The 24,484-nt window shown below is 35.2% G+C and overlaps 1 protein-coding gene across 1 annotated transcript in view; it reads right to left on the reverse strand.

Moving 5' to 3' along the window:
• SPTLC2 (serine palmitoyltransferase long chain base subunit 2) overlaps window positions 1-24,484 on the reverse strand; it is a 57,786-nt gene that overhangs the window by 6,382 nt on the left and 26,920 nt on the right. The window contains exons 6-11 of the mRNA XM_026712487.2: window positions 22,751-22,844; window positions 20,379-20,484; window positions 19,341-19,560; window positions 15,886-16,012; window positions 2,395-2,530; window positions 1,695-1,824 (exon numbers count right to left, since the gene is read on the reverse strand). Of these exons, the coding sequence (XP_026568272.1) occupies window positions 1,695-1,824; window positions 2,395-2,530; window positions 15,886-16,012; window positions 19,341-19,560; window positions 20,379-20,484; window positions 22,751-22,844 (813 nt within the window). The remainder of the gene's footprint in view (window positions 1-1,694; window positions 1,825-2,394; window positions 2,531-15,885; window positions 16,013-19,340; window positions 19,561-20,378; window positions 20,485-22,750; window positions 22,845-24,484) is intronic.

Below are 24,484 nucleotides of genomic sequence, written 5' to 3' on the forward strand. Positions count from 1 at the left end.
TGGCACCTCCATGGCAGCGCCTTGCGGAGCAGTTAAATTTATCATACTTCACAATGGGGGAGACAGCATCCCCTCCTACTCCTGAAGCCCATTATGACACGGAGCATCAGCCACAGCTGGGTTGGGCAAGTGTCTTGGGGCAGAGAGCAGGTCGTGGCTCTCCTTAGTGACTGAGGTGCGTCCGGCACCAACAAAGGGTGGAAGAAGTACCCATGAGTCCCAAAGAATCAGAGGGGGGAGGAGAGAGATATGTTTCCCATAGAAAACACCAGGAGCCACAAAACCTGGATAGGCATGGCTGGGGGGTGGTCATTTGACAGATTGGGAATGAGTGACATTGAGTTGGCCACGCCCACCCAGGTTTTGTGGCTTCCAGTGTATTGCTTTCTGTGGGAAACGTGTCCAAATGGCTCTTGGAGTGCTTAAAGTTGCAGAAACAGGCGGCCAAGCTAAGTGCCTGAAGGACCCCATCCTGTCACTGGGATTCCAGGCGCTTCAGCGAGCAGCATGCTAGATTCATGTTAGTATTTTAAATTTATAATTTAAAATTATGAATTTAGTGGTCCCTGAGGTCCGAAAGTTTGGTGACCCCTGCACTACAGCATCAAGAATTTGTGAGATTTTAAAAATCAATATTTACATATGTTTTAAAGGGTTATACTCTGTCAAAAGCAACAGTGAAAGCATATACCATGAAACATTTATTAGTTCTTTACATATAATCTAAGTACATTTACTTTAAAAAAGGTTTTTTTGAACAATCACTAAATGAACTGTTATAAGTTGAGGATTACCTATATTAACATGATTAACAATTTTCTAAGACTGGGCTGTAGCAAATCAACTTTTTAACAAAATAGCTTGCTGAGAAAGGGAATGTACCTTTTAGTCAATCTATACAAATTCAAATAGTAATTTTAAAATACTCTAATAACAAAAGGCGGTGACATTAGGAGCTGCTGCCTAATTGGAAATGCTGATACTTCAAAATACATTTGTTATGTTTATACATAATTTTTCTTACTCTGTAAACATACGCACACACGCACATATACAAATGCTCACTCTGCTATTTTTTTTTCCAGACTGATTATATTAGCCATGCAAATGTATAATATAATATTTGTTTTTGTACATGAAGCAATGTATGTATGTGTGTGCTATTGACTGCTTAGGTCAAGATCTTTTAAATAATTGGAAAGAAAACGTTTGGCAGTGTTTTATTGAAATAAAAAGCCAAAACTAAGATTTATCGGGAGTTATAAAAGAGCAATCTTTTCACAATACAGCATATTAAAACATTGTTATTGCTCAATTAAATTATAATTTGGCACACAAAAGCAAAGTTTTCATTGGCACAAAAATCCCCATTAACTATTACATTGAATTTAATTAATCTTTCCAAAAGGAAGAATTATAATGTTGCAGAACAAAAGTTGTGTAGAATATCTTCATATGCCTACTAGTGCATAAAATAATTGACTCAATGCACTAGCTCAAGTAATGAACATATCAAGTCTCTAACTCAGTAAGAGACTCTCCATCTCGATTTACTGATGTGTCCTAGACTCATGTGATTCACTCCTGAACAAAGTCTTTCTTCGGTATCTAATTTCTACAGCTAATTATATTTAAACAAAAAAGTACATAGATTTTTTGAGAAGGACAAGACAGACAGAAACGTAGGTACTTACAGTGTCTAGTATCTCTCTGTTATGAGATGCAGACAAACAAATTCTTGCTCTGGATTCAATGATAGGTGTAGCAGGAAAGCCCACTACAACAACTCCTACATGCCGTTTCAACATCTCTCGTCCAAATGCACTGCAAAGGGACAAGGCAGAACAAATGAAACCACAACAAAAACAGGATTGGTGCTGTTTAGCACAATGGGGGTGGGGATGGTGAGGAATGCCTGAGAGGTTACTGTCAACTGCTATGACTTAATATCTGTACACAAAGATCTCTTTTGTTCAATCTTAAGGTGGTCTTCTTAAAAAAAAATAATCCAGTTCTCAGAGTTAAAAAGATTCTATTTGGCAGGGGCTGTCTTTCAGCAGGCTACTTGTAACTTAAAACTTGAAGGACTCTGTTATAACACCCCAACTTCAGCTTGAGCATTAATTTATTAAGAATTCTACTACATTCCTCTCTAGCTGATGACAGTTGTATTACTTAGCACAAGTAATAGAGGAATTCCAGTAGAAGAATTACTTAGTATTCTGCAGTTTTACACTGCTGAAAAAAAGAATCTAAGCCTGTTGACCTTAAATGCGGCCTGTTAAAAATAAGATTTGTCTTTAACATTGAGTTTTTAATCTGGTGCCACAACATGTTCTCTTTCAAAATGACTACGTTTCAGAATATATATTGGGAACTATTTCTAAATTTTACCCAATTTTTGCTGGCATATAGAGCATCAGAGGTACAACAGGAGAATCTTCATTTCCATATATTATAAATCCCATTTTCTTAAGTTGTCTTCGGAAGTATCTGGTGTTCTCTGCCAACTGTTGTATGCGCAACTTGCCTGGAAAAAATAATGAATCCAGTTTTATCGTATTTTTGTTTTATCATTACATTAATGTGAATTTGAATAATTTTTTTAAAAAAAGTCCTGCCTTCTTCTGACTGAGAGGGTGACTAGTCTAAGTCTACACAAAATTGGCTCTTATTTGCATCATGATATGGTATCATTTAATTTCATTCTAAATGGAAAACCTCAAACTGCTCCATTAATTCCTTCACTAAAAATGTCCTCCTTCCAAAAGGGAGGATACACCTTCCCTTTTGGAAGGCAGATATTTAAATACTAACTTAGAATTCAAAGGTTAACTAGCCACTCTCAGATTCATATGGGAATTATACAAAAACATAGAAGCAAAATCCTTCAATATCAATTCTACTTTCATTTATATGATAAATTCAAATTAGAACCTTAAGATGAAAATGTATTTTAATTTTTAGAAACTTCTAACCATAAAATATGAAGCAAGGATATAATCTTATTGCTTTTCCTACATAGATAAAAAGAAACTGTAAAACAACTTTGACAATATGGAACACATAAAAAAACAAATCAGTCTGATTTATGATTGCACTATTATGCCCAAATTTATTGTCTTCTACTGCATGCAGATCATAAATGCTATCTGGATAAACCTATCACTCATCATCTATGAAATTTATCTTGTATCCATTCATCCAAATTTCTTGAATTAGTGAATAATGGATATGTAGATTATATAGGGAAATCTGCTCAGAAGTGTAATTGTATTCTAGCAATAGAAAGCAATACTGAGAGCTGATTCCCCAACAGATTTACCAACTCAGATCTTTTGGGTTCAGGGCTATCAGACTCAAGGGCCGCGGGCCGGATTCGGCCTTCAGGCTGCTTAGATCTGGCCTGCAGGACCACCCTTGAAACAATGAAGGACCGGCCTGCAGCACCTCTGCCAGCGAAAGCGAGCTTGGGAGTGCAATGCGCGGTCCTCCCAGGTTCTATTTTCAGCCGTGATGGCCTCCTGCAACCCTCTGCCAGTGAAAACAGAGGTTGGGGAGGCTGCGTGCTGTTTTTGTCTGCAACTGCCTCCTGCAGCCTTCTGCCAGTGAAAACGGAGCTCCGTTTTCGCTGGCAGAGGGCAGCAGGAGACCATTGTGGCCGAAAACAGAGCCTCGATGAGGGATGTTGAACTGGCCACACCCTCGCAGCCCCTGAAGTGAAACACAACCCTGATGCAGCACTCAATGAAATCGTTTTAGTTCCTGCTGAAAGTCTTCTCATTAAGAGCTGCCAAAGTTTCCATCAGCAGGGAGAACTCTCAATGCAACTTTATTTTACTGCTGCTTATATAATACCGCTTCAATCCAGTGGGATCTGGGGCTGGGGAGATTTCTTTCTCTCTTCAGTATCCAATAACAAAGAAAAAGAATATTCCACTTCTAATTGTCAACTTTTTATAGCTTTTACATGTATCATTAAAAAACAGCCCACAAATAGACAAATGCTACAACAGAATAATAGGAATTTTAAACAACACTAAAATATCAAGTTTCAAGTCTTTCTAAAGGCAGAATAAATTTCTTATATCACTTTTTTCCAGGCTTCTTCTTTTTCTCTGACTCATCTGAATTTAGCCTGTTTCTCCTCTTGGTTCACCCACCAACTAATTACCTACCAGCTGAAGCATCCTCTGAACAGAGGACAATTCAGGCTCCTCTGCTCTATGTTAGGGACAAGTGTCAGCTAATGTTCCTAGATGCTCTGTGCCAAGTGTCACATCTTTTTTCCAGCTATTACTTGCAATTAGTCCTTCTGCCAATAAAAAAAGTGCCGTGTGTGTGTGTGTGTGTGTGTGTGTGTGTGTTTCCAAGCTTCCTTTTATTCCTTTTTTCTCTCTGTTTTGCCAGAGCTTGTTTCTCAGTTAGCTCTCTCCCTCCTCTCGCAAACTGCCTTTTTTCTGCCATTGTATTTGGCTTCCCAATACCTGATTTTCATAGGCTGGGACTAATTGAACTACAACCTGGAGCCAGTAGGTCTACCAACTTATCTGTCTCTTTTCAAAACCAGCTCTTCTATTTACCCACTGTCTCCAACAATCCTGTTATGTGTATCCTAGAACCATTTAGCTTAACAATTTTACATTTTTCTTGCCTTGCATCAGTTTCTCTGTAAACTACTGGTTGCAGAGAGTATCACTCAAGCTTGCTGAATTGATGTGAACTTCTGCAATAGGTTTTTCAGCTACTGTTTACATTTTGTGTTATTTTTCCTTACTCAAAAATGGGTAGGAATAATAGTCTAACTGGAGAATTGTTAAAATATATTTTGTTTATGGAGTGGCTATGCAACTTATTCATCATCTGTGTAAATGCTACAGAGGTGCCTTACAATTATATAGGGGCTCAATTAAGACATTCTTTCAAAGGAAAACAACAATATTCAATGCATGTTAGTTTTTGAGGTAGTCAGGTCAGAAAACAAACACAAGAAATACTAGAACACTACATTATTGATATAAGATAAAAGTAACAGAATCTAAGAGTCACATGATCAGGATTTCTGATATTCCTTGCCTGCTTATTACAAGTAAAATAAGTGAGAAAACCTCCAGGAAGTCCAAAATCACAGTCAGGTGAAATCCCTGCTTACTAATATATGTGGTCTTCACTTAACAACAGTAAGTAGGACTGTGGTTGTGTTTTATGACCATGTCACTTAGTGACAGCAATTCTGATTCCAATTGCCATTGTAAGCCAAGGCCTATCTGTATGTCCAATTTATTTAGAAAACTTTGGATCAGATTCAATATAGTGTAATGAGAATAATCAGAATACTAGAAACTAAGTGGAAAGTAGAATTTGGAGCAGCTACAGATATTCAGCCTTGATAAAAAAAGAATAAAAGGAGATGGATGACAATCTTGAAATATTTGATGGAATGTCATGTACGTCAACTTTGATCCCCTTTAGTGCAGAATGCAAAACATTTATGAATGGATTTCAATTACAAGATTCTGTTCAAATGTCAAATTATTATGGGCTGAAAGCTGACAATTAGTCTAAATACTGGGAAAATAGTTAAATTCGTTGCAATTTAGAGAACCAGATTACAGTGCAGCTGTTTTTCAAAATTAACACCTTCAAAATATAATGTAAACACTAAACAATAGCATAACTGAAGTCTGAACTAGATGATTATGAGAATGTAGTGATTCACCGCAATGTAGAAAATGAATGACGTGACCTGAAAGCCATGAGTTTGTGATCCCTGACCTAAAAAAATATTTTTTTCTGTTTATTTATTTGAAAGAACAAAATAAAAACTAAGCAAGATAAGTAATAATATGATCTCCACTCTCCCTTTCAACCTGCTATGATACTACTACATGATACATAGAAAGTTTCTATGCTGTATATACATAGACTGAAAGGGCATTAAGGAGATATTAAGATCCATTTCTATGGACATGTATAATATACATGTCAGCTCTATACTATAGATCAGTAAAAAGAAATAACTAAGAAATCAGTTAGTTTCTTGGAATTATCCTAAACCACATTTGTATGATTGTATTCTTGGTAATGGGTTTTCCCATTGTCCTCCCAAGGCCATTCCTTGTACTCTTTACAATTTTTGTGCTTTTTACTGGCATTTGGATTATTTGATAACGGAATGTATTTCCAAGATGAAATAAGGGATTGGTTCATGAGTGGGCTGCTGGGGATTCACAGGGATTTGGGAGAGTCCCTAGATAAGATTCCCCGCCCCTCCCAGGAGTCCCCACATGGCCCATTCTGGATGCAAGTAAGTGCAGGGCACGCACAGAGGCTCAGAAAAGGCGAAAAACGGGCCTCCTGGAAGTTTGGGAAAGCTGGAAATGGGCCTGTTTCTGGATTCCAGAGAGCCTCCGGAGCCTGGGGAGGCCATTTTCACCCTCTCAGTGGCTCAAGGAAAGCCTCCGGAGCCTGGGGAGGGCAAAAACAACCCCCGCCATGGTACAGGAGCCCAATGCCATGCCCATCATGGCCACACCCACCCAGCAACCGGGCAGAGAACTCTTTGCTAACATTTTTGAAGCCCATCCCTGGACTGGACAGTAACCTACAATTTAATAATGTTGTGATAGACACATATTCTTCTTGTATTTGGGTTTCTTGAACTAAGTGGTAAGCTTTAAAAAATTAAACTCTTTCTCTGCAATGTCATTTTCTTTACTCAGCACAATGATTTTGTATACAATCCTACATTACACTTGCATTTTATTAACACAACTTTAGCCACTCAAATTGGAATATTATACAAACGTATATGTACAATTCATATTGGTACACAGATAAAATAAGGCACTAATATTTTTCAGCATACATATGCCTATGTCTATATCAAAGACAGAGAAATGAAACATCTTAAATGCCAAGTTACACAATTTAACTGCTTTACCTGTCAATGTGGAACATATTTGCCACAAATCTGCCACTTTTTCCCCCTAGGGAAATCAATAGTGCTAATTATTTTCTTGAATCCAGACTTACTAAAAAAAGGATTTGGGTAATTGTTTGATAACTATCACAGAAAGGAGGAAGATTTTTCTGTTGTATTTAGGGCTTTAAAACTTGCTTATTATTGTCAATTTTTTCCAAGGCTATTGCTAATGTAGCAAAGAGCCATAATATTAAGCAACTCAATAAATCCAAACATCCTAATTAAAATGTTTTCTACAGCAGAACTGGAAGGGCATAAAGCTAACTTAGATAAGAAATAGATCACATTATTTTAAAATAAAATAGCATTCATATAAAATCAAGAATTATAATTTACTATGAAAAACTTGCAGAAAATATAGGATAAATAAATAAGATCTGATCACTAATAAGGCGGAAAGTTGTTTTGTTATTGCTTTAAAATCAAGTCTACAGTTTTGATAATGCAGACAACTTTTTCATTTATTTTCAGAAAAAGTAACTTCTTGGTTCGTCCAAATGTTTTGGAATGAAAATATCTGTGGTGATACTGACTGAAGTTGAGTTCATTTGTTCAAATAAATTCATCATTTGACATTTAGCATAGGTTCAAACACTATCCTTCTTACAGGAATACAGATGTTTGCCACTTTCTTTACACACAGACAATTTTTTCAATATTTTTAACATTTTCAGAGAGTGTTTCAGAACTACCAATACATTTGAAACCCTGCTAAATATCGAAGTGAAAAGTCCTATGAGCTCAGCATCTCTGAAGATTCCTCTGTAAGGATTAAAACATTCTACCTGGACCATACAACAAGAACTTCCCAAAAGCCACTAAACCCTCAAGGAACTGCAAGGGAAGGAGCAGTCTGTTAGATTTAAAAGACCCCCTGCCAGAACCACAGCCCCACTAAGTGATGTTTTAAAGTTGTCAGTCCCCTGAGGAGAAGCCGGAAACTCTTTATGACCTACAAAGTATTTGTTTTCCCAACAGCTCTTTGGCACAGCTTGGGATTCTTGAGGTCAGGAACAACAGCAGCAAAAGTTTGCTCTGTTCAAATTAGTTCTGACTGGTCTCTGAGTTCCCAAGGTGATAATTCAACACTATTATTAACAATTGCGTTATTGGAGCAAATTCAAAAGAGAAATAATTATGGTACAACCAAACATTCTTAGCTTTTTGAAAATAATGTATAAATAATGAAGAGAAAAATAACTTAATTTCCATATTAGGAACAAATTAAATTAAATTGTATATACAATTTTGCTTTGTCAACTAAACAACCTTTTGGATTCATTATTCCAGAAGAATCCACATATTTTATAACCTAACAAGTTTCTAGATTAAAAAGTTATTGAATTTAACCGTAGCATTTTAAGAGTCTATTCAAGAGAGAAATTATGCCATGAAATAATTCAAGAGACTTCAAACTCTGAGGCCTAATTAGCCAATTTGGAGTCTTGATAGCCTTGTCAATGTCCTTACAAAACAGTCTGGGGCGAGGGAGTCTGCTCTTACAATGGGCATGGTAAAACATGGAACGTCCACTTATTGGACATAAGAACATTGCTCATAATTTTGTCTATCTCCAGCTTATAGCTGTCCTTTTTTCTGAGCGAATGGACATAATTCAAAACACTGAATGCCTACCCTACAGCAATTTTATTTGCTTCAGATATTGAAGAATTAATGTCGGGCCCATATACTTTTTTTTCAAATAAAACTGATATTGAAGACTGTCCATTTAATTTGCTGTAGAGTTGTCCAGCCATAAAGTAAAAGTTATCTAAAAAACAGTGAACTACAGCAGAAGGACTAGATCAACAATATAAAAATACTTGGGAGTAACTTCACTGGGCAAGGGAAAGGATTGATTCTTCCACTGATCTATGCAGTCCCTGCCACCTACCACCATGATTTATAATGGTGGAACAGATGAATTTGCTTATGATGAAATATGGATTGGGTTGGGAAAAGAAAGCAAGGGAGGGCTGTGATTCAGAAGTAGCTAACATGATTAATAAACAAATGATATGTTTCCTAAATCCTCACTGAAAACTAGATCATGGACACATTTTCATCACAAAAGACAGCCACCTATCTATTGATTGTCACCAGTCAGAGGAAAGCACTAGAAACCTAAATGGATCAACTGGCTGACTCAAAATGAGGCAGATTTATACTTCATACTCACATCTGCTTCTCAAAAAATTTACTACTAATCTCCTCTTGGTAGTTTACAAATTTCTACGATACATATGGGAACTTACACCGTGAATTCTATCCTTTTGTATTTCCAAATGAGAAAAGAAACGGAATGTTTTTCTTTCCCCACTCTTTCAAGTTCTTTGAGTGATGTTGGTTAGGATAATGCAATGTACAAAGTTAAAATATTTATACAGTTGCTTATCAACCTTTGTGGTTGATAAACAATGATTCATAGCTTAGGTGATAGATGAACCTAGCAAATCCAAGGTTTATTTTACAATCTATGATTAGCAAGCCATAGCTAAGCAAGCAATGAATCTGGTCTATATATTTATATAATAAAAGATCATTCATTCAAGCAGATTAATGTGTAGCATTGACCACACATCATATTTACATTCATTTAGATTACTTATAATCATTTATAGTTAAGATAGGCAACCCTGGTTGAGTTATGGACTACTTTTTGCCATTATTTAAAGTTTGCAAATATTAAACATTGCCATTTAAATTCATTTAGTAATTATTAAGTTCATGAATTGAGTAAAAGAAAATAAATCCAGTGATTTTTTAAAAATGTACATAATACCTTTGGACCAATATTTTCCTCTTTTTCAGATCCCTATCTGAAGTTATGCATAAAGTGTGTCCCACATTGTTTACTTTAAATTCCCTTCCCTTCCCTTTTTATTCCCTTAAATCTGTATAATCAATCTTCCCTAGCACTCAAGGCTTTAATTAACATCTCTTCTCCAAAGAAACCATATTTTCTCCATATTTCAGTTCTTTTTGGGTCAATTGAACATTCATATAAATAGTTAATCTGTCTTAAAAGAGGCCTTACTATGGTAGTCTAAATTTTACTTTAAGTTAAATGTTAGAAAACATATTGGGTGGGGGCTGTTTGCACTTATGAATTCTGAAAATAGGAACTTACATGTTACTGGAGAGCAATATCTAATATGCTAACTATAAAAAATGTGGAAACAGGTTTTAAGAACATAGCACCTGTATATAAACCAATTCATGCTCAATTGTAAAATTAAGATACAAAACTGTCAGAAACTATATTCTTAAATTACATGAATTATTTGAGACAAATGCCTGGGGATTATCATTATGAGTGCTAGACAGAAACACTAATGGGAATTGAAAGATTTCTTGAAACAAACAATAAGAAATAAAAGAAAGGAAGCTACTGTCCCCTTTCCAAACTGCATGTGCTGTCACCTAATTACAACTATTCATTCTTCATTAACCTCTTGCCCTATTCTGGAAATGTTGTTTTCTGAAGCATGTGTGTTCTTTCCATATGTCTTCTATTAACAACATCCTGTTTGGCCAAGGATCTTTTTTGGAATAATTATAAATACTTAGCAACATGCTACAGACATTGAAAATAAGTGATGTATTTAAGTTTAAAAAGCTACCAACTGCTCATATAGCTTATGAAGAAAATGGTCAAGAAGCCTACCCAGAATCTCTCCTCATGAAGAATGTAAAAATTCTAACGGGCAGATCTGATCAAAACTCTGATCAGACAAACCGATTATCTATTCCTATAATAGGAAGCCTACCTAACTTACTTAATCATATATGGGGAAGGTTACAAAACCAATGTGTAACAAGATTTGAAAGTCCAAGTACTGAATATATTCTAATCAACTTTATATACACACCTCAATACTTACATTCAAACATATTTCATATCTCATCCTGCTTTATACGTACTGTAAATGCTACAAAATCTCAGCAATTTGATCACTCTGACAGTTGAATTTGTGTAGCATACAGGTAGTCCTCAATTTACAACCATTTACTTAGCAACTGTTCAAAGTTACAATGGCACTGAATAAAGTTATTTATAACTGGTTCTTGCAGTGACACTTAACAATTGTTGCATTATCTACAGAATCATGTAATCAATACTTTTGGTGCTTGACAACTAGCATGTATTCACAATAGTTACAGCATCCCAGGGTCATGTGATTACCGTTTGCAAACTTTTCAGCCAGTTTCTGACAATTAAAGATAGATTTACTTAACTTACCCTTACTTTGGGTAATACCTGTAGCCCCTGAGCACACCCACCCAGCTGGCCTTTTCAAAATGCTTTGAAGACCTAGTTGTGTGTCTGAACCTAGGGACTAAAACAGGGGTGGGATTCAAATTTTGTAACAACTGGTTTGATAGGCATGGCTAGGTGGGCATGGCCATATGACTGGGTGGGTGTGGGTTTGTTTGTTTTTTTCAGCAAACTTGCCTCCTCTGGGCTTCAGGGAAGCCTTTTTGATCCCAGAAGGCTTCCCTGGGACCCAGGAAGGAAAAAAATAGAGCCGGGGGGGCACAGCCCCACCCTGCGCTCCATTTTGGGGCCTTCTGGCCTTAAGGGAGACACTTGATGGGGGGCGCTTTTGCTCCCAGGAAGGCAAAAAATGGAGGGGGGGGATGCTGTGGCTTCCCTCCATTTTTTGGCTTCCTGGGCCTCAAGGAAGCCTCCTGGGTGAAGCAGTAAGTAAGCGAGGAGAATCCCAGCACAGCTGATCATAGGAACATCTGATCGTTGGGAAGGGAAGAAAAAACCTTAAGAGTGACTGGGAGGGAAAGAACGCAGTCAGCGATATCGGGCGTGCACGCAATGTTGCGTATGCACGATAAGGACTGACTGGGCAGAGAGGGGTGGGGCCAGCCACAGGCTCGATTTGTCAGTTCACCGAACTGTGCAGAATCGTAACAACTGGTTCTATACAACCATTCCGAACCGGTAGAATCCCACCCCTGGACTAAGATGTGGGTCAGAGCCCATTTTGGTTATGTTGGAGGTTTTTTATGATAAGCTGCTATGCTTTATTTTAATATTTCAATATATTTTATATTTTAACTTTATGAGCTATCCAGTCATATACTTGAGATGGGCAACTATGTAAATAAAAAAGAAATAATTTTATTGACCAAGCAAATTTAAGAACATTATATTATTTGATAAAGTGGCACAACTGCTATTTTTTTTTTTGAAAATTTTATTGATTTTTAAAAAAAGACATAAACAAACAAAACACAGAACATAAAAACATAAAACATCTTTCTTGAAAGCAGCCTGATCCCGGTTACATCTTAGTGCAGACACCAATTCAAATTCATACTCATTTTTATATTCCATTCCATATCTTATTACCATTCTCCATTTGTATATAACTTCACCCCTCTTTCAACTTTCTTAATTTTATTTTATTTTATTTATTACATCTCAATTTAAATCATCATACTTATATTCTTTGTCTGTCCTATTTCAGCTGTCTATTATCTTTTCTCATTGAACAAAATTTTTCCTGTAGTCACTGATTGGAGTATAACGCATTTATATCTTTCCCCTAAAGATTATGACATTTAATATAATACATAACTTCCATTCGGATTCTGCTTGGTACATTCTAAAACTACACAATGTATTTTTTAAAAAGGGAAAAGATTACAAATTTATAACATAAATAAAACAACAATCCATACCAATTCAATTCTATCATTAATGTTGATATTCATTTAAATCTTAAACATTTTACACATTGCTTTTCAAATAGGTATCATACTTCTATGGGAACACTTATAAGCTTTCCATAATTACTTCCTTCCCACTTCACTTATGTTTTATGATATGTTGAGTAGTTAAAATGTCCCCATTCCTTCCTAATTCAATTCTCTCATTTATTTCATTTCATTTATTTTATTCACAAAAGTTTCACTAAATTAAACTATTTTATTTCACTTTTTAATCATATGTTGTTTCCAATTTTCTAACATTATTTCTATTGCAAATATAACTATACAATCTTATGTGCCTTTACAGAATCCCTTCAGTTAAATTTTCACCCATTACCTCTGAATAAATCCTGTTTCTTTACATCTTGCTCCAAGCCTTCGTAACTTCTCTTCCCTTGCTTCTTCCCTTTCTTCTCTCTGCCCTTTTTACCCCCGTCTCTCCTCTTCCATTTCCCCGAATTCTCCTTTTCTGTCACTTTCCAACATTATATCCCCTTTTCACATTATTTTTCCCTTTTTTGGCTGTTTTTTAGGTCTTAAATTCTCCATTCTCTTTCCCCCTTTTCCCTTTTCCCCCCAGATAGAATTACTTGTTCATTAAAAATGGCTTCTTCTTTGTCCCAGTCTTCTTGTTGCACAGACTTTTCTTGCTGTTTCTGATAAACACCAGAGGAGCCCTTCCCTTCTTGTTCCTGTTCTTTAAATTTTTTAAATTCAATTTTCAATTAATCCAGTTCATTCCGTTCATCCAAAAGTGATGCCATTATAGAGTTTTCTTTTTTTCTTTTTTAAACAACCACCCAATCGTTTTCAGTCATTCAAATGTGATTTCCAAAAGTTCCAAAGTCACCAAACAATCCAAATACACAAAACTATTTCTTTTAACACTTTCTTCTTTTTTCGCTTTCCCTTCTTGGGGTTACTATTTAGTTGCAAAGTTCCAGTTAAAATGTATCCTTTAGAAATCTTGTTAAGATTTAACTTTTAAATTCTTTTGAATTCCAAGCAGTCTCCTCCTTTGAAGTCCTGCCCTTATTCTTTTCCTCTCCCTTCCCACTTATAGCAAAAAAAGGATTTTTAAGCGTTGAGAAATCTTTATTGTCCCTTTGGCATTTAATTATATTTCCAGCTTAGTTACCTGTTGGTGCCAAAGCGGATTTTTCCGATTTCTTTATTCAAATCTTCTCGTTGTCAGCGTGAGGAAGGAGAGTGAAGGAAAAAAAAAAACTTTCCGTTTTCACTTTCGTTCGCTGCTTCCAGCTCTTCTTTGGGAGCGATGTATCTTTTGCAAAATTTAAATTCCAGGGTATCTTAGTTGTTGCTTTTTGTCCCGGTCAGCCAAAAACTTTCACTTCTTAACTTCCTCCTGCACTTTCTTTTCCGGCTGAGTGCTTCTTTGAGGCGGCCATTTCTGACCGCCGCTCTGCCGCCTTCGGAAAAGGGAGTTTAGCCAGCTGAGGAGGAGAGGTGCGGCTCCCCTCAAACCCTGCTGGGTCTCCCCTGTCTTCACCACCTCTACGGGGTGGCTTAGCCCCGAAGCCAACTGGCTTGGGGCACTCCAGTGGCGAGCCCAGGCAGAAACCGCGCACGATCGCGGATTTCTGCCTGCCACCGAAGCACTACAAACCGGAACTCGGCACAACTGCTATTTTAAAACCATCTGAAGCAAATTACCTCACCAAATTTTTGTGACTGCAATTCTAAAGAAGATATCAATGGCAACTTTCTAGATACATTTTGGAAGCAATCTGAAAAACTCAAATTGTATTTTCTTATCTACAAACATATAAACACACCACTATAGTATCAATGAAGACAGTCTATTTCTTCAATTTAGTTTATTGACAAATCATCACAAGCTGATAGTGGATATTTTTCATGTAAACTTGAGCATGGCTATTCAAACATGAACCTTTACAAAATGACAGAAATATTTAATATATTTATATATCAAATCAAGGTTTTTATCTTTTATCAAGTTTTCCTCTTCATAAAAAAGAGATACCCTGTCTTCAACTGGCAATGATGTCAAGTTATATCTATATGAAAAAAAAGGATAAATGTATCTTTTTCCAAAAGACTCTTCTATAAAAGATTAAGACAAAGTTTTAACAACTTCCATAAATAGTACCATCTAGTGGCCAACAGAAAAATTTGGATAGTTTTAATTAAATTGTGAGTTTAGAGGCCTCTTGTATTAAATCCAGTGCTTTACACATCATCCCATATAATCCTATTAATATGAATCAAGTATTTTTAACATCCTGAATATAGCCGGGTAGGAAGAACTACTCAAATTGTCTGAAAGCTGGCAAAGTTACTTCAGTTTCTATTAGTAAAAGGTGCATTAGTTTACTTAAATTGATCTCTAATCTTGGCACAGAATCCATTTAAAACTTGAATTTAACTTGAATATTCAGTCCCACATTCCATTAATACCCAAGGCAATCACCTGATTACTAAGGCTATGCAGCATTTTTGCAAACAGAGCTTTGGAATTCATAAGGGTGTATATTAAATGCCTCTTTTTCAATTGTTAAGGCAGCTATGTCTTTTCATATATGGTGGCTTCAGAAACTGTTTCCAATTGTGTTTTCACACCTGTGTATCCTGTTCACAGAGCATGTGAAGACAACTGGTATATACAATTTCAAAAGAGACTGTACTTTGTATATGTTCTGAAAGATCTAAGTCTATCAATTTTTATAGTACAATTGTTAGAAGATGGATTCATTATATTTAATGAATTATTTCTAGGCTTAGCAAAGCATTTGAAAGGTGCTTTTACAAAACGTATTAGTGCAACTAAAGCATCACTCTTAGAAGCATTAAAGGAGCTGTTTCCTTTGCAAGACTCATAAAATTGCTTTGCAGGCTGCCTTTTAGTTGCTCACAGGTATACATGCAGACAATATTACTGCTGAACAGCCAGGAAAATGAAGTTGCTATGCAGAGAGACAGATGCAAAGGCAACAGGGAGCAGCCTCCTGAGCAGTTTATTTTATTATTCTTTGTGAAGTGCCTCTTTCAAATGCTTTATATAGACCTATTCTTTTCTTCATGCTCCTGGAAAAAGTTGTTCCCTTATTTGTGCCAAAGCTAGAAAATATGTTTTCTTATGCACAAATACAAGAAACAAAACAAAACAAAATACTACTGTAATGACTGACCTAGTGTTGTGCCATCTTCACCCATAATACACTTCATTGATGCAATGATTTGTTGAACAACTGGAGGGGAAAATGATGTGGCATACACTGTACTGTGTGAGTAGACACGGAGGTAATCAATCAGCTCCTGGTAAAGCAAATATACCATATATTAGAAGATATATTCTTCATAACAGGTAAATTGGAACTGGTTTATTGAAATAGTATCTTGGAACAGAAAAGAAGAAGGGTGTGAAAAGATAATTCACTTAGCTAATGGTATTAACTAAGGTTCTGTGAAAACACACCATCATTGCAGTTAGCCAAATGGTTTTTTAGGAATGAATTCTATAGAAGAACTGGATTAATACTTTGAAAATTACAAGACACTGTTAATTGTTAATCTATTTAACAAAATATATTATTGTGTACTTGATTTATAGCATTTTTGCATATGCAGTATTCATTATTTTAAAACTTTATGCTAAAAGAAGGTGAAGGATAATTCAAAATTATTTTCCTCCTGGTGACTAGTACAAAGTTGTCTTGACAATTTTCAAGATATATTCAAAAGGAAGAAAAAAACACGAAGAATACTTCTAAGAATTTTGAACTTGAGTTCTTAGTATATAGATCAATTTCTGTATTTTCCATGATTAATCATGACAGATCTCCATCCAAAGTATGCCATCACTTTGCTGAATTCTATTATAGTTTCTAGTATATGGCATTAATATGAATTAAGCATATTGAAGTATGAAGCTATCTTAAATTTGTTATATAGTGCTTTCAACAGAATATTGTTCAAAGCACATTTAGCTGAATATAATTTCTAAAAATTTCAGACAGTAAGTCTAAGAGCTATTGCCATATTGAAGATTTTAAAAAATATAATTTTATTACTTATCAGAGTACATAATACTACTGAAACTAAAAATAGTGGGAAAAGTGGAAAGGGGAAAATATAAAAGTGCAGGATGAAGGGAAAAAAGGAGAAAAATATTAACTTCCAACTCTTTTCAGCACAGTAGTATAAAATAACATTACAACCTCAACATTTTACTTTATATGCTCAGTATTTACTAGTCATTTCTGTAGCAATAAATAAATAAATCAGTAAATCCCAAGTCAAGGCTTTATTTTTTTCTAACTCAAGCACAAAATCCAGAAGTAGTTTCCAGTTAATAATAATAAGTCTTTATTGATTAGCCCGTGGGCCATATCAAAGTGCTAAGTTCCAGCAACAATTTGTTACTAAAATTTAATAAAAGCAATTCAAAATGAAATTTGATAAAATACTATTTAAAATGGAACTTGATAAAATGCAATTTAAAATGAAATCTAGACAAAATACGATTTAAGATGAAATAGTAATAAAATACAATCCAAAATAAAATTGTAATAATGTACAATAATTTAAGATATAGATAAAATATAATAACATATTCTGGAGTCACCCTTGCAATCTACCCCAATCAATCCCACATATGCAGATCTCAACCGAATCATTTTGTTTAGATACTGTGCTACTTTAAATGTTATTTTCAAGTTCTGGCCGGACATAAGGTAAGTTATTTTGCTATGGGTATCCCAATGGGTCATTCGTCTGATACATAGACCAAGATACCTGTCTCTCATCCTCTTATACAGGCAACAGTCAAATAAGATGTGAGCCACGACCTCTAACTCTGTCGCTCTGCAAATGCAGAAACGCTCATTGTATGGTACTGCATGAAATCTCCCATATCTAACCATTGTGTCAAGCTGTTCAGACCTCACTCTTATGAATATCTCCCTGTTTTGGGAGTTGTGACTTCAAGTAGCTATCTCCTTGGAAAGTACATTTGTATTTACTCAACCATTTCAAGTTACCTACCTTACTAAGGATAGCTATATCAGTTTGTGCATCTATATCCTTAATTCTTTGGACAACTCTTTTTTAGATTGTTCTCCTGTTACACAATAGATAGGAAGACCACAGCTTCTTACAAAATTTGTTAGTTTAATGATCCAGGAGATTTGTGATTGTAGTTTTATTTGCTCTAGTAGGCATAATTTGGGTAGTCCATTTCATTAACTTTGCACCAGTAGTTATAAGCTCTAATTTTAGATAATGCCTGAATTGTATAAATTCCCAATTCAGCTCTAACTGCTGCAGCAGATGTTCTTGGGTCTACACCCAAAATACATCTCAAATGCTGGGACTGTGTTTGTTCTAGGACTGTGGTTGAGTAAAGACCCCAAATTTCTGCTCCATACAAGAGCATTGTGGTAATCTTAGCCTTATAAACCTTGATTAATGGGACTAGGGACCCTGGATAACTGGTTTTTTAGTTTGAGCAACAAATTCAAATGGACTTTTGCTCTAAATGTACTCTGTTGATGATGGCAGGCCCAAGATCCAGTCTTGGAAAAAGTTACACCCAAATATACAAAGGAATTAATCTGTAGCTGGAATGGTAGATGGCTGAATTTGTTCCTGGTTTCCAGATAGAAAAAAGTCAGATGTATTATTGTCTTTGATTAAAATCAAATTAAATCAAACCTTTATTGTCAATGCACAACATGTGTACAATGAAATTGAAAAAAAAACCAGTTAATTTCTTCCAGTGGGAATTAATATCTTTCCATTTTTATGAATAAAGCATTCTCACTACTCTCAAAATGTACAAGAAATTTCCATATTTTTTTACGATTGAAGTAACTGATGTTCTGTACATCAATTTTCCAGATAACACCAAAGTGTTCAAACTTTTAGATAGCTGCAGCCTCATGGGATGCATCTTCTGAAGTTATGCGATATAAAAGAACTGGTATGAAAGGGCTGCTGAGCTGACGTAGTATGGTCTTTGGCTAACCATAAAAGAAGTTAACTAAAGCACATAAAATTGAAAATATGACAAGCCAAATGAGGATAGAAGAAAAGCAAAGTGTACAGGAATAGTTAAGAAGTATTAAGTCTTGTTTTCACTGAAATGTGAAATTTGTACTAGGGCTTTATTTCATTATAATGCACTACAGTATTAAAAGTGAGTAGGTAATATCACTATCATGATACATATAAGAGGAGACACTTTTATCAAAGCAAAAATATCAAATAAGCTTTGAACAGCAATATTTACTATATTTATATTTTATTCTTGGAATAAGATAACTAGCAGCTAGAATAGACTACTGTCATCTTCCAGATTTAAAATTTTAATATGTTGGCAGTAAATAAATACTTGTTGGGTTATGTATTTTTTCATAGGAACACACTGTGACAAGAGTACAAAGAAAACAGCATAGTACAAAACCACTTATCTGGTTCTTTGTGATTTTTCCATAAACTTATGCAAAGTTTTTTTTGAAACAAGTCTTTTTACCTGAAATTCTAATGGCCAGCTTCGACATTCTAAAATCAGTAAATTGCTAATATTACAGTTCGAAGCCTCCCCACTTTACAATTAACCAAATTCTCAATAACTATTTTTTACCTTCTTGCCTCCAACGTATCCTCCAGCAGCTCCAAAGCTCTTAGAGAATGTCCCCATCATAATATCCACATCCTCAGGGTTAAGACCAAAGTACTCAACTATACCCCGGCCATTGGGACCCAGTGCTCCTATACTGTGCGCTTCATCCACGTAAAGGTAAGATTTGTATTTTTTCTTAAGAGCAATTACTTCAGGTAGTCGGACTATGGATCCCTCCATGCTGTTACAGAAAAGCACAAATCAAATTGAGAATCTCCAACATCATCTTTTAAAATGGTTCATCTAATATTTTCTAATAATCACTGCAGTAGACACACTTATGCATAACACACCTCTCTGCTTCTATATGAAAAAATGGCAGAAGATCTTATATGTAGCAATCTGGCATGGAGTCATAGGCCTCAACTGGGAAAAGAAACACCAGTGACCAAAATCCATGAATCAAATTTTGAGTAGGGTTATGTATTTCCAAAAGTTGAGAGGCTATTTTGCAACCATATGCGTTAGGTTTATACATAGACAGGGAACTTGGTAAACCTTTTCATGTAACAGATGCTCAAGAATCAGTATGTCAGCTGCTTTACAAAATCATGGCAAGGACTTTTAATACCATCATTTAAAAAAATGGTTACTTAACATTTTAAATTCAACAAAACCAGTATATTTTTGGGTTTGTGAAAAAGATGTTATTAGATTTATAGTAAAGTTTTAGAACCTGCTTTTGTTGAAAATATTGAAGCACTTATTCATTTTACCAGGACTTCCCAAAATGTCCATGTGTCTGCACATAAAACAGACTCCATTGCTGCAGAGCTTAAAAGTAAAAGTAGATTTACTGATATTAGTACTGCTTGGGGCATGCACGTGTATTACTGCTACATTAAAGAGAACTGCCTGGCAACTTGCAGTATCAGGAATCCTGATACTGCCAACATTAAGTAGTGAAAATCCTATGGGCTTTTTTGGTTACATTTTGCCTTAGAACAGAAATGAACAAATGAATATGGTGAACGTCAATGGAATGATGTGATAGGTTACCTGTATATGCCTTCAACTATGATGAGAATTTTTTTCCATGGCCTGTGTGTGCGAGGTTGGCCATATACAATGGCATCTTTCAGTAGCTTCTCCAGGCTTTGCATATCTATACACAAAGAGCAGAGTTACAAATCTACTTCAGAAAGGGACTAAAAGCAGAAACAGAAATAAAAAGCACAATCGCAGTATGTATTTAGATAAAGGCTGTGGCCTGTTTAGAACCAGGCTGCGCAAGAGGTTCGCTGGCGCACAGATGCACAGCTCGACTTGCGCAAGCAGCAGCTAGGGCGCATGTAACCAGCTTGACATGTGCAAGTAGCGGGCTGATACACACACACACATACACACACAGCTCAACTTGCACAAGCAACCGTTCAGCATACATACATATACACAGCTTGTTTTGAGTGATTGGCAGGCCAACACACACATGCATGTGTGGTGGCTTACTGCTTGCACAGGCTGTCAAGGTGGGGACTGCTGGTTTAGATCAACTGGTAACTCAGAAAACCTTACTCTCTTATATGGATTAAAGGAACAATGACATGTGAAAATTAAATCATATCTATATTTATGATATTTATATATGTCCAAATGAAATTAAACATTTCACCACTTCATGTTAACCATAAAGGAAAATGAATCAGGTATGCATACAGTAGAGCAATGTCTAAACTGATTCAAGAGGGAAAAACATTAGAAACAACTATTGTGAGGTGAATTCATGAACACACTGGGAATTAAATATATTTCTGATTAGGCAAAAATAGGGTTAGGCAGAAAATTATTGAATGATACCATGACTTCTTAAATCATTTTATAAATTAACTAGAATTAAAGGTAAACAATGAGATCTCTATGTTAATATTAAGTATTCAGATGGTAAAAATGAAAGATACTGTAAAAAGTTTAAAAAGGATCAGTACAAGATGAGTCACAGTAAGGAAATGAACCTCAACATAAACACAGGGATAATAGATAGTATCATAATGTCTCAATATTGATTTACTGTGCACAGCAATACTGATTGTCCAGGGAAAGAGACCAGGAAAGCTACTGAACAGTAATCAGATATGACTTTAGCATTGTAAAGTAGAAAGTCATAGAAGAAAACAAGTTAGGTAAAATTCAAGGGCAATTAAGACAGGTTGAATTTATGTTTTAGACAACATGAATGGATTGCCAAAGGAGAAGTAAAAAGGTGGAACATAACTTCAAAATTTGACTTACTATGGCTTGAGAAATGCCTATATTTCTAGTGTGAAAATTATTTAAAATATTTGTTTTTATATTTTAATGTGCTTATGGGCTTTGTTTCTTTATGCATTATTTGGACACATATGCGATGATATTCCATTATTATTGAACTTCCTTATATCTGTATTCTACTCATAATGGTTAATTTACACACTCATAATTTATTGTAATAAATTACAATATAAATTTTTGATGTAATAAACGAAGCTTCTGATCATAAACTTAATTTTTATTTATCAAAACTGAGTTGGGAGAGACACAATAAAGAAGAAACAAAACCGGAAGATACCAAGCCTGATTCTTTGCTTTTTCCTAGCACAGCTTTACATCCGACAGATAATGTCTGGGTTAAGTATTTTATAAGAGGTTTAACAGTGAACAGGGGATAAGACAATGTCTTATTGGTTTCTAATGTATTTATAGATAATCTTTGAAGAATACTTGTGGAAACATCAAAGAACTATTTGCTGTGGATGTAAACATACTGCCTTTGGATGACACCCAATAGTTATTGATATATCAACTCTTTTAGGGTAACACCTATTTTGAATTTATTGCATCAATTACCAATACATTTTTGGGCCCAACAGTTATGGTGCTAGTCATTCCCTTAAAAACTATTATGATATAGTGTCCCACTATATCAAATAATCCCCTGCCAGAATTTATTATGCCTGGTCTCAGATCTGGACATCAAGAGAAGCTTGCTGCAGACCTCCACTCTTTGTAAGATACAATAGACAGACAGCAGGTGGTAATTTTTCTCAGTAGCATAACCCTAACCCTGACCCCCCAAAATTAAGGTGGCACCGTCTCTGCTAGCATTTTGTAAAAAAGCCAAGGAAGCTGTTTCAGTATGCAGTCTGCTCTAAAAATTGAATTAAAATTTAAAAATCAAATCAAATCAAATTATTTTAGTTTTATGATAGCTAAAGTAATGTATAGGTTTTTGTTATTATTTTAATTATTTACTGATAGTTTTAATTGCTGGTTTTCATTTTGCAATATACAGTTCAGTTTCTACTAGGATTGGACAAGTTATCAATACTGCAAAAAAAAAATACTTCCAATTTTTTAAAAGTGACCAGGTATATTAGCAGAACTTAAATACTCACTATTGTGTTTAAAGATCCGAATTGTTGCTCCTGACAGTCTTGCTCCTAGGACCAGTGATGCATGATTCAACTCATCACTCAGTATTAGACAACCCTGAATATAAGGAGATAATCCAAAAGAAATAATTCAGAAAGATACAGATAAATCTTGGTGGTCCTCCAGAATCTTTTTCCATCTAATTTGAAGCCTAAAGCTTAGAAGCAACAACAAAATTTCTTCTGTAATGTAATCAAATCCACATATTCCAACCAAGATAATATAAATGGCCCTTTGTTACTCACAGGATTTCTTTCTAGCTTAACAACTACCCTGTTTCTCCAAGAATACGGCCTTCCCCAATAGGAAGTCCCAGCATGTTTTATAGGCATGAAATGAAATTAAGCCCCTCCCCCAAATTAAGGCCTATATTAAAACATGCGAAATGGGGGGGAATGGTGGGAGGGCTTGCCGCTAGGAAGTACTTTTGTTGCACACCCGGATATGGTGCTGCCTGCGTTGACCCCGATACGAAGTGCCCCACCAACGCTGAGGTCAACATCCAAGCTGTCGCCACCCGCCCACCCAAAGATGCAAGGGGGGGGGGAATTAAGTCACCCCCGAAAAGACAGCCTAGCTATTTTTTTGGGGCTCAAAAAAAAAAAAAAAAGACACGGCCTTATTATATGAGAAACACCGTACACATATGAAATTGTGGATACCTTGGAAAAAATATTTTATGCCTGCACAACAGACAACTACTGTTTCGAGCATGCATAAAACACACACACTTACAACCCCCCCTCCATATTCTAAAAAACCTTCTCCAAAAAAGAACCATATGTCCCAAACTGCGAAAACATGAAAACCTTTGCATAGATAACAAGATCAGATCTGTATTTATTAACTACAGATACTCAAAACTGTGGGCAATATAACTGCAGATATTATTCCCTGGTGGATTTTTAATTTAGTTCATTTTCACAGGACTGAATACATTTATGCAAAGGTAGATAAGCAGCATTTTTGTCTTGATTTATAGTTTATGATAATAAGAAGGCAAAATAGTGCAGTGATTAGATCACTTTTGCTGACAGAATGTTTTCATGAAAGGAAATTTTTAGAAATCAATGAATATTCCATCTTTAATAAATTTCTCAATTTAATGCTATTTGAAAGAAAAAGAATAATATACCAAGTTAAGAAGAATCCTTGATGTATTAAAAGTTAAAAATCAGCACCAGCATTTGGCATAGTCATAGTGTCTGTATATTGCTAATGATTTTTTATATGATTGATCTGTTGTCTTTTCTGCTATCATCACTTCTCACTAACTCAAAATATTAAATAATATTGGTTATATTTAAAAGCTATAATGGGAGAATAACAAAACTGCAAAAAATAGAGCACATTCTGTACAAATTTATTCAGATACTTTCTATAACCAAATGTTTATGTGATTACCAGCAGATACTAGGTGACAATCATTTTTTTAAATTAAATCAATGAATATATTTAATTATTTAAAACTCACTAATATCTTCATGACTCACTGCAGCCTAAAATATTGAAAAGTTACTTCTTTAAAATCATAGTGGCATAAGTTCTCCTAGAGTAATTTGTTTTTCCTCTGAGAAACTATATTTGTTAACAAATTGTATTTGTTAAATACAATTGTATTAAATACAGGAATTTTCATTCTTCTCTTTTATCACATATATAAATATTTATTTAGCTATTGTGTTTCATATCTATAT

Source organism: Pseudonaja textilis, chromosome 1 (assembly GCF_049901715.1).
Source record: "Pseudonaja textilis isolate UNSWEBS1 chromosome 1, rPseTex1.2, whole genome shotgun sequence".
Lineage (NCBI taxonomy): Eukaryota > Metazoa > Chordata > Lepidosauria > Squamata > Elapidae > Pseudonaja > Pseudonaja textilis.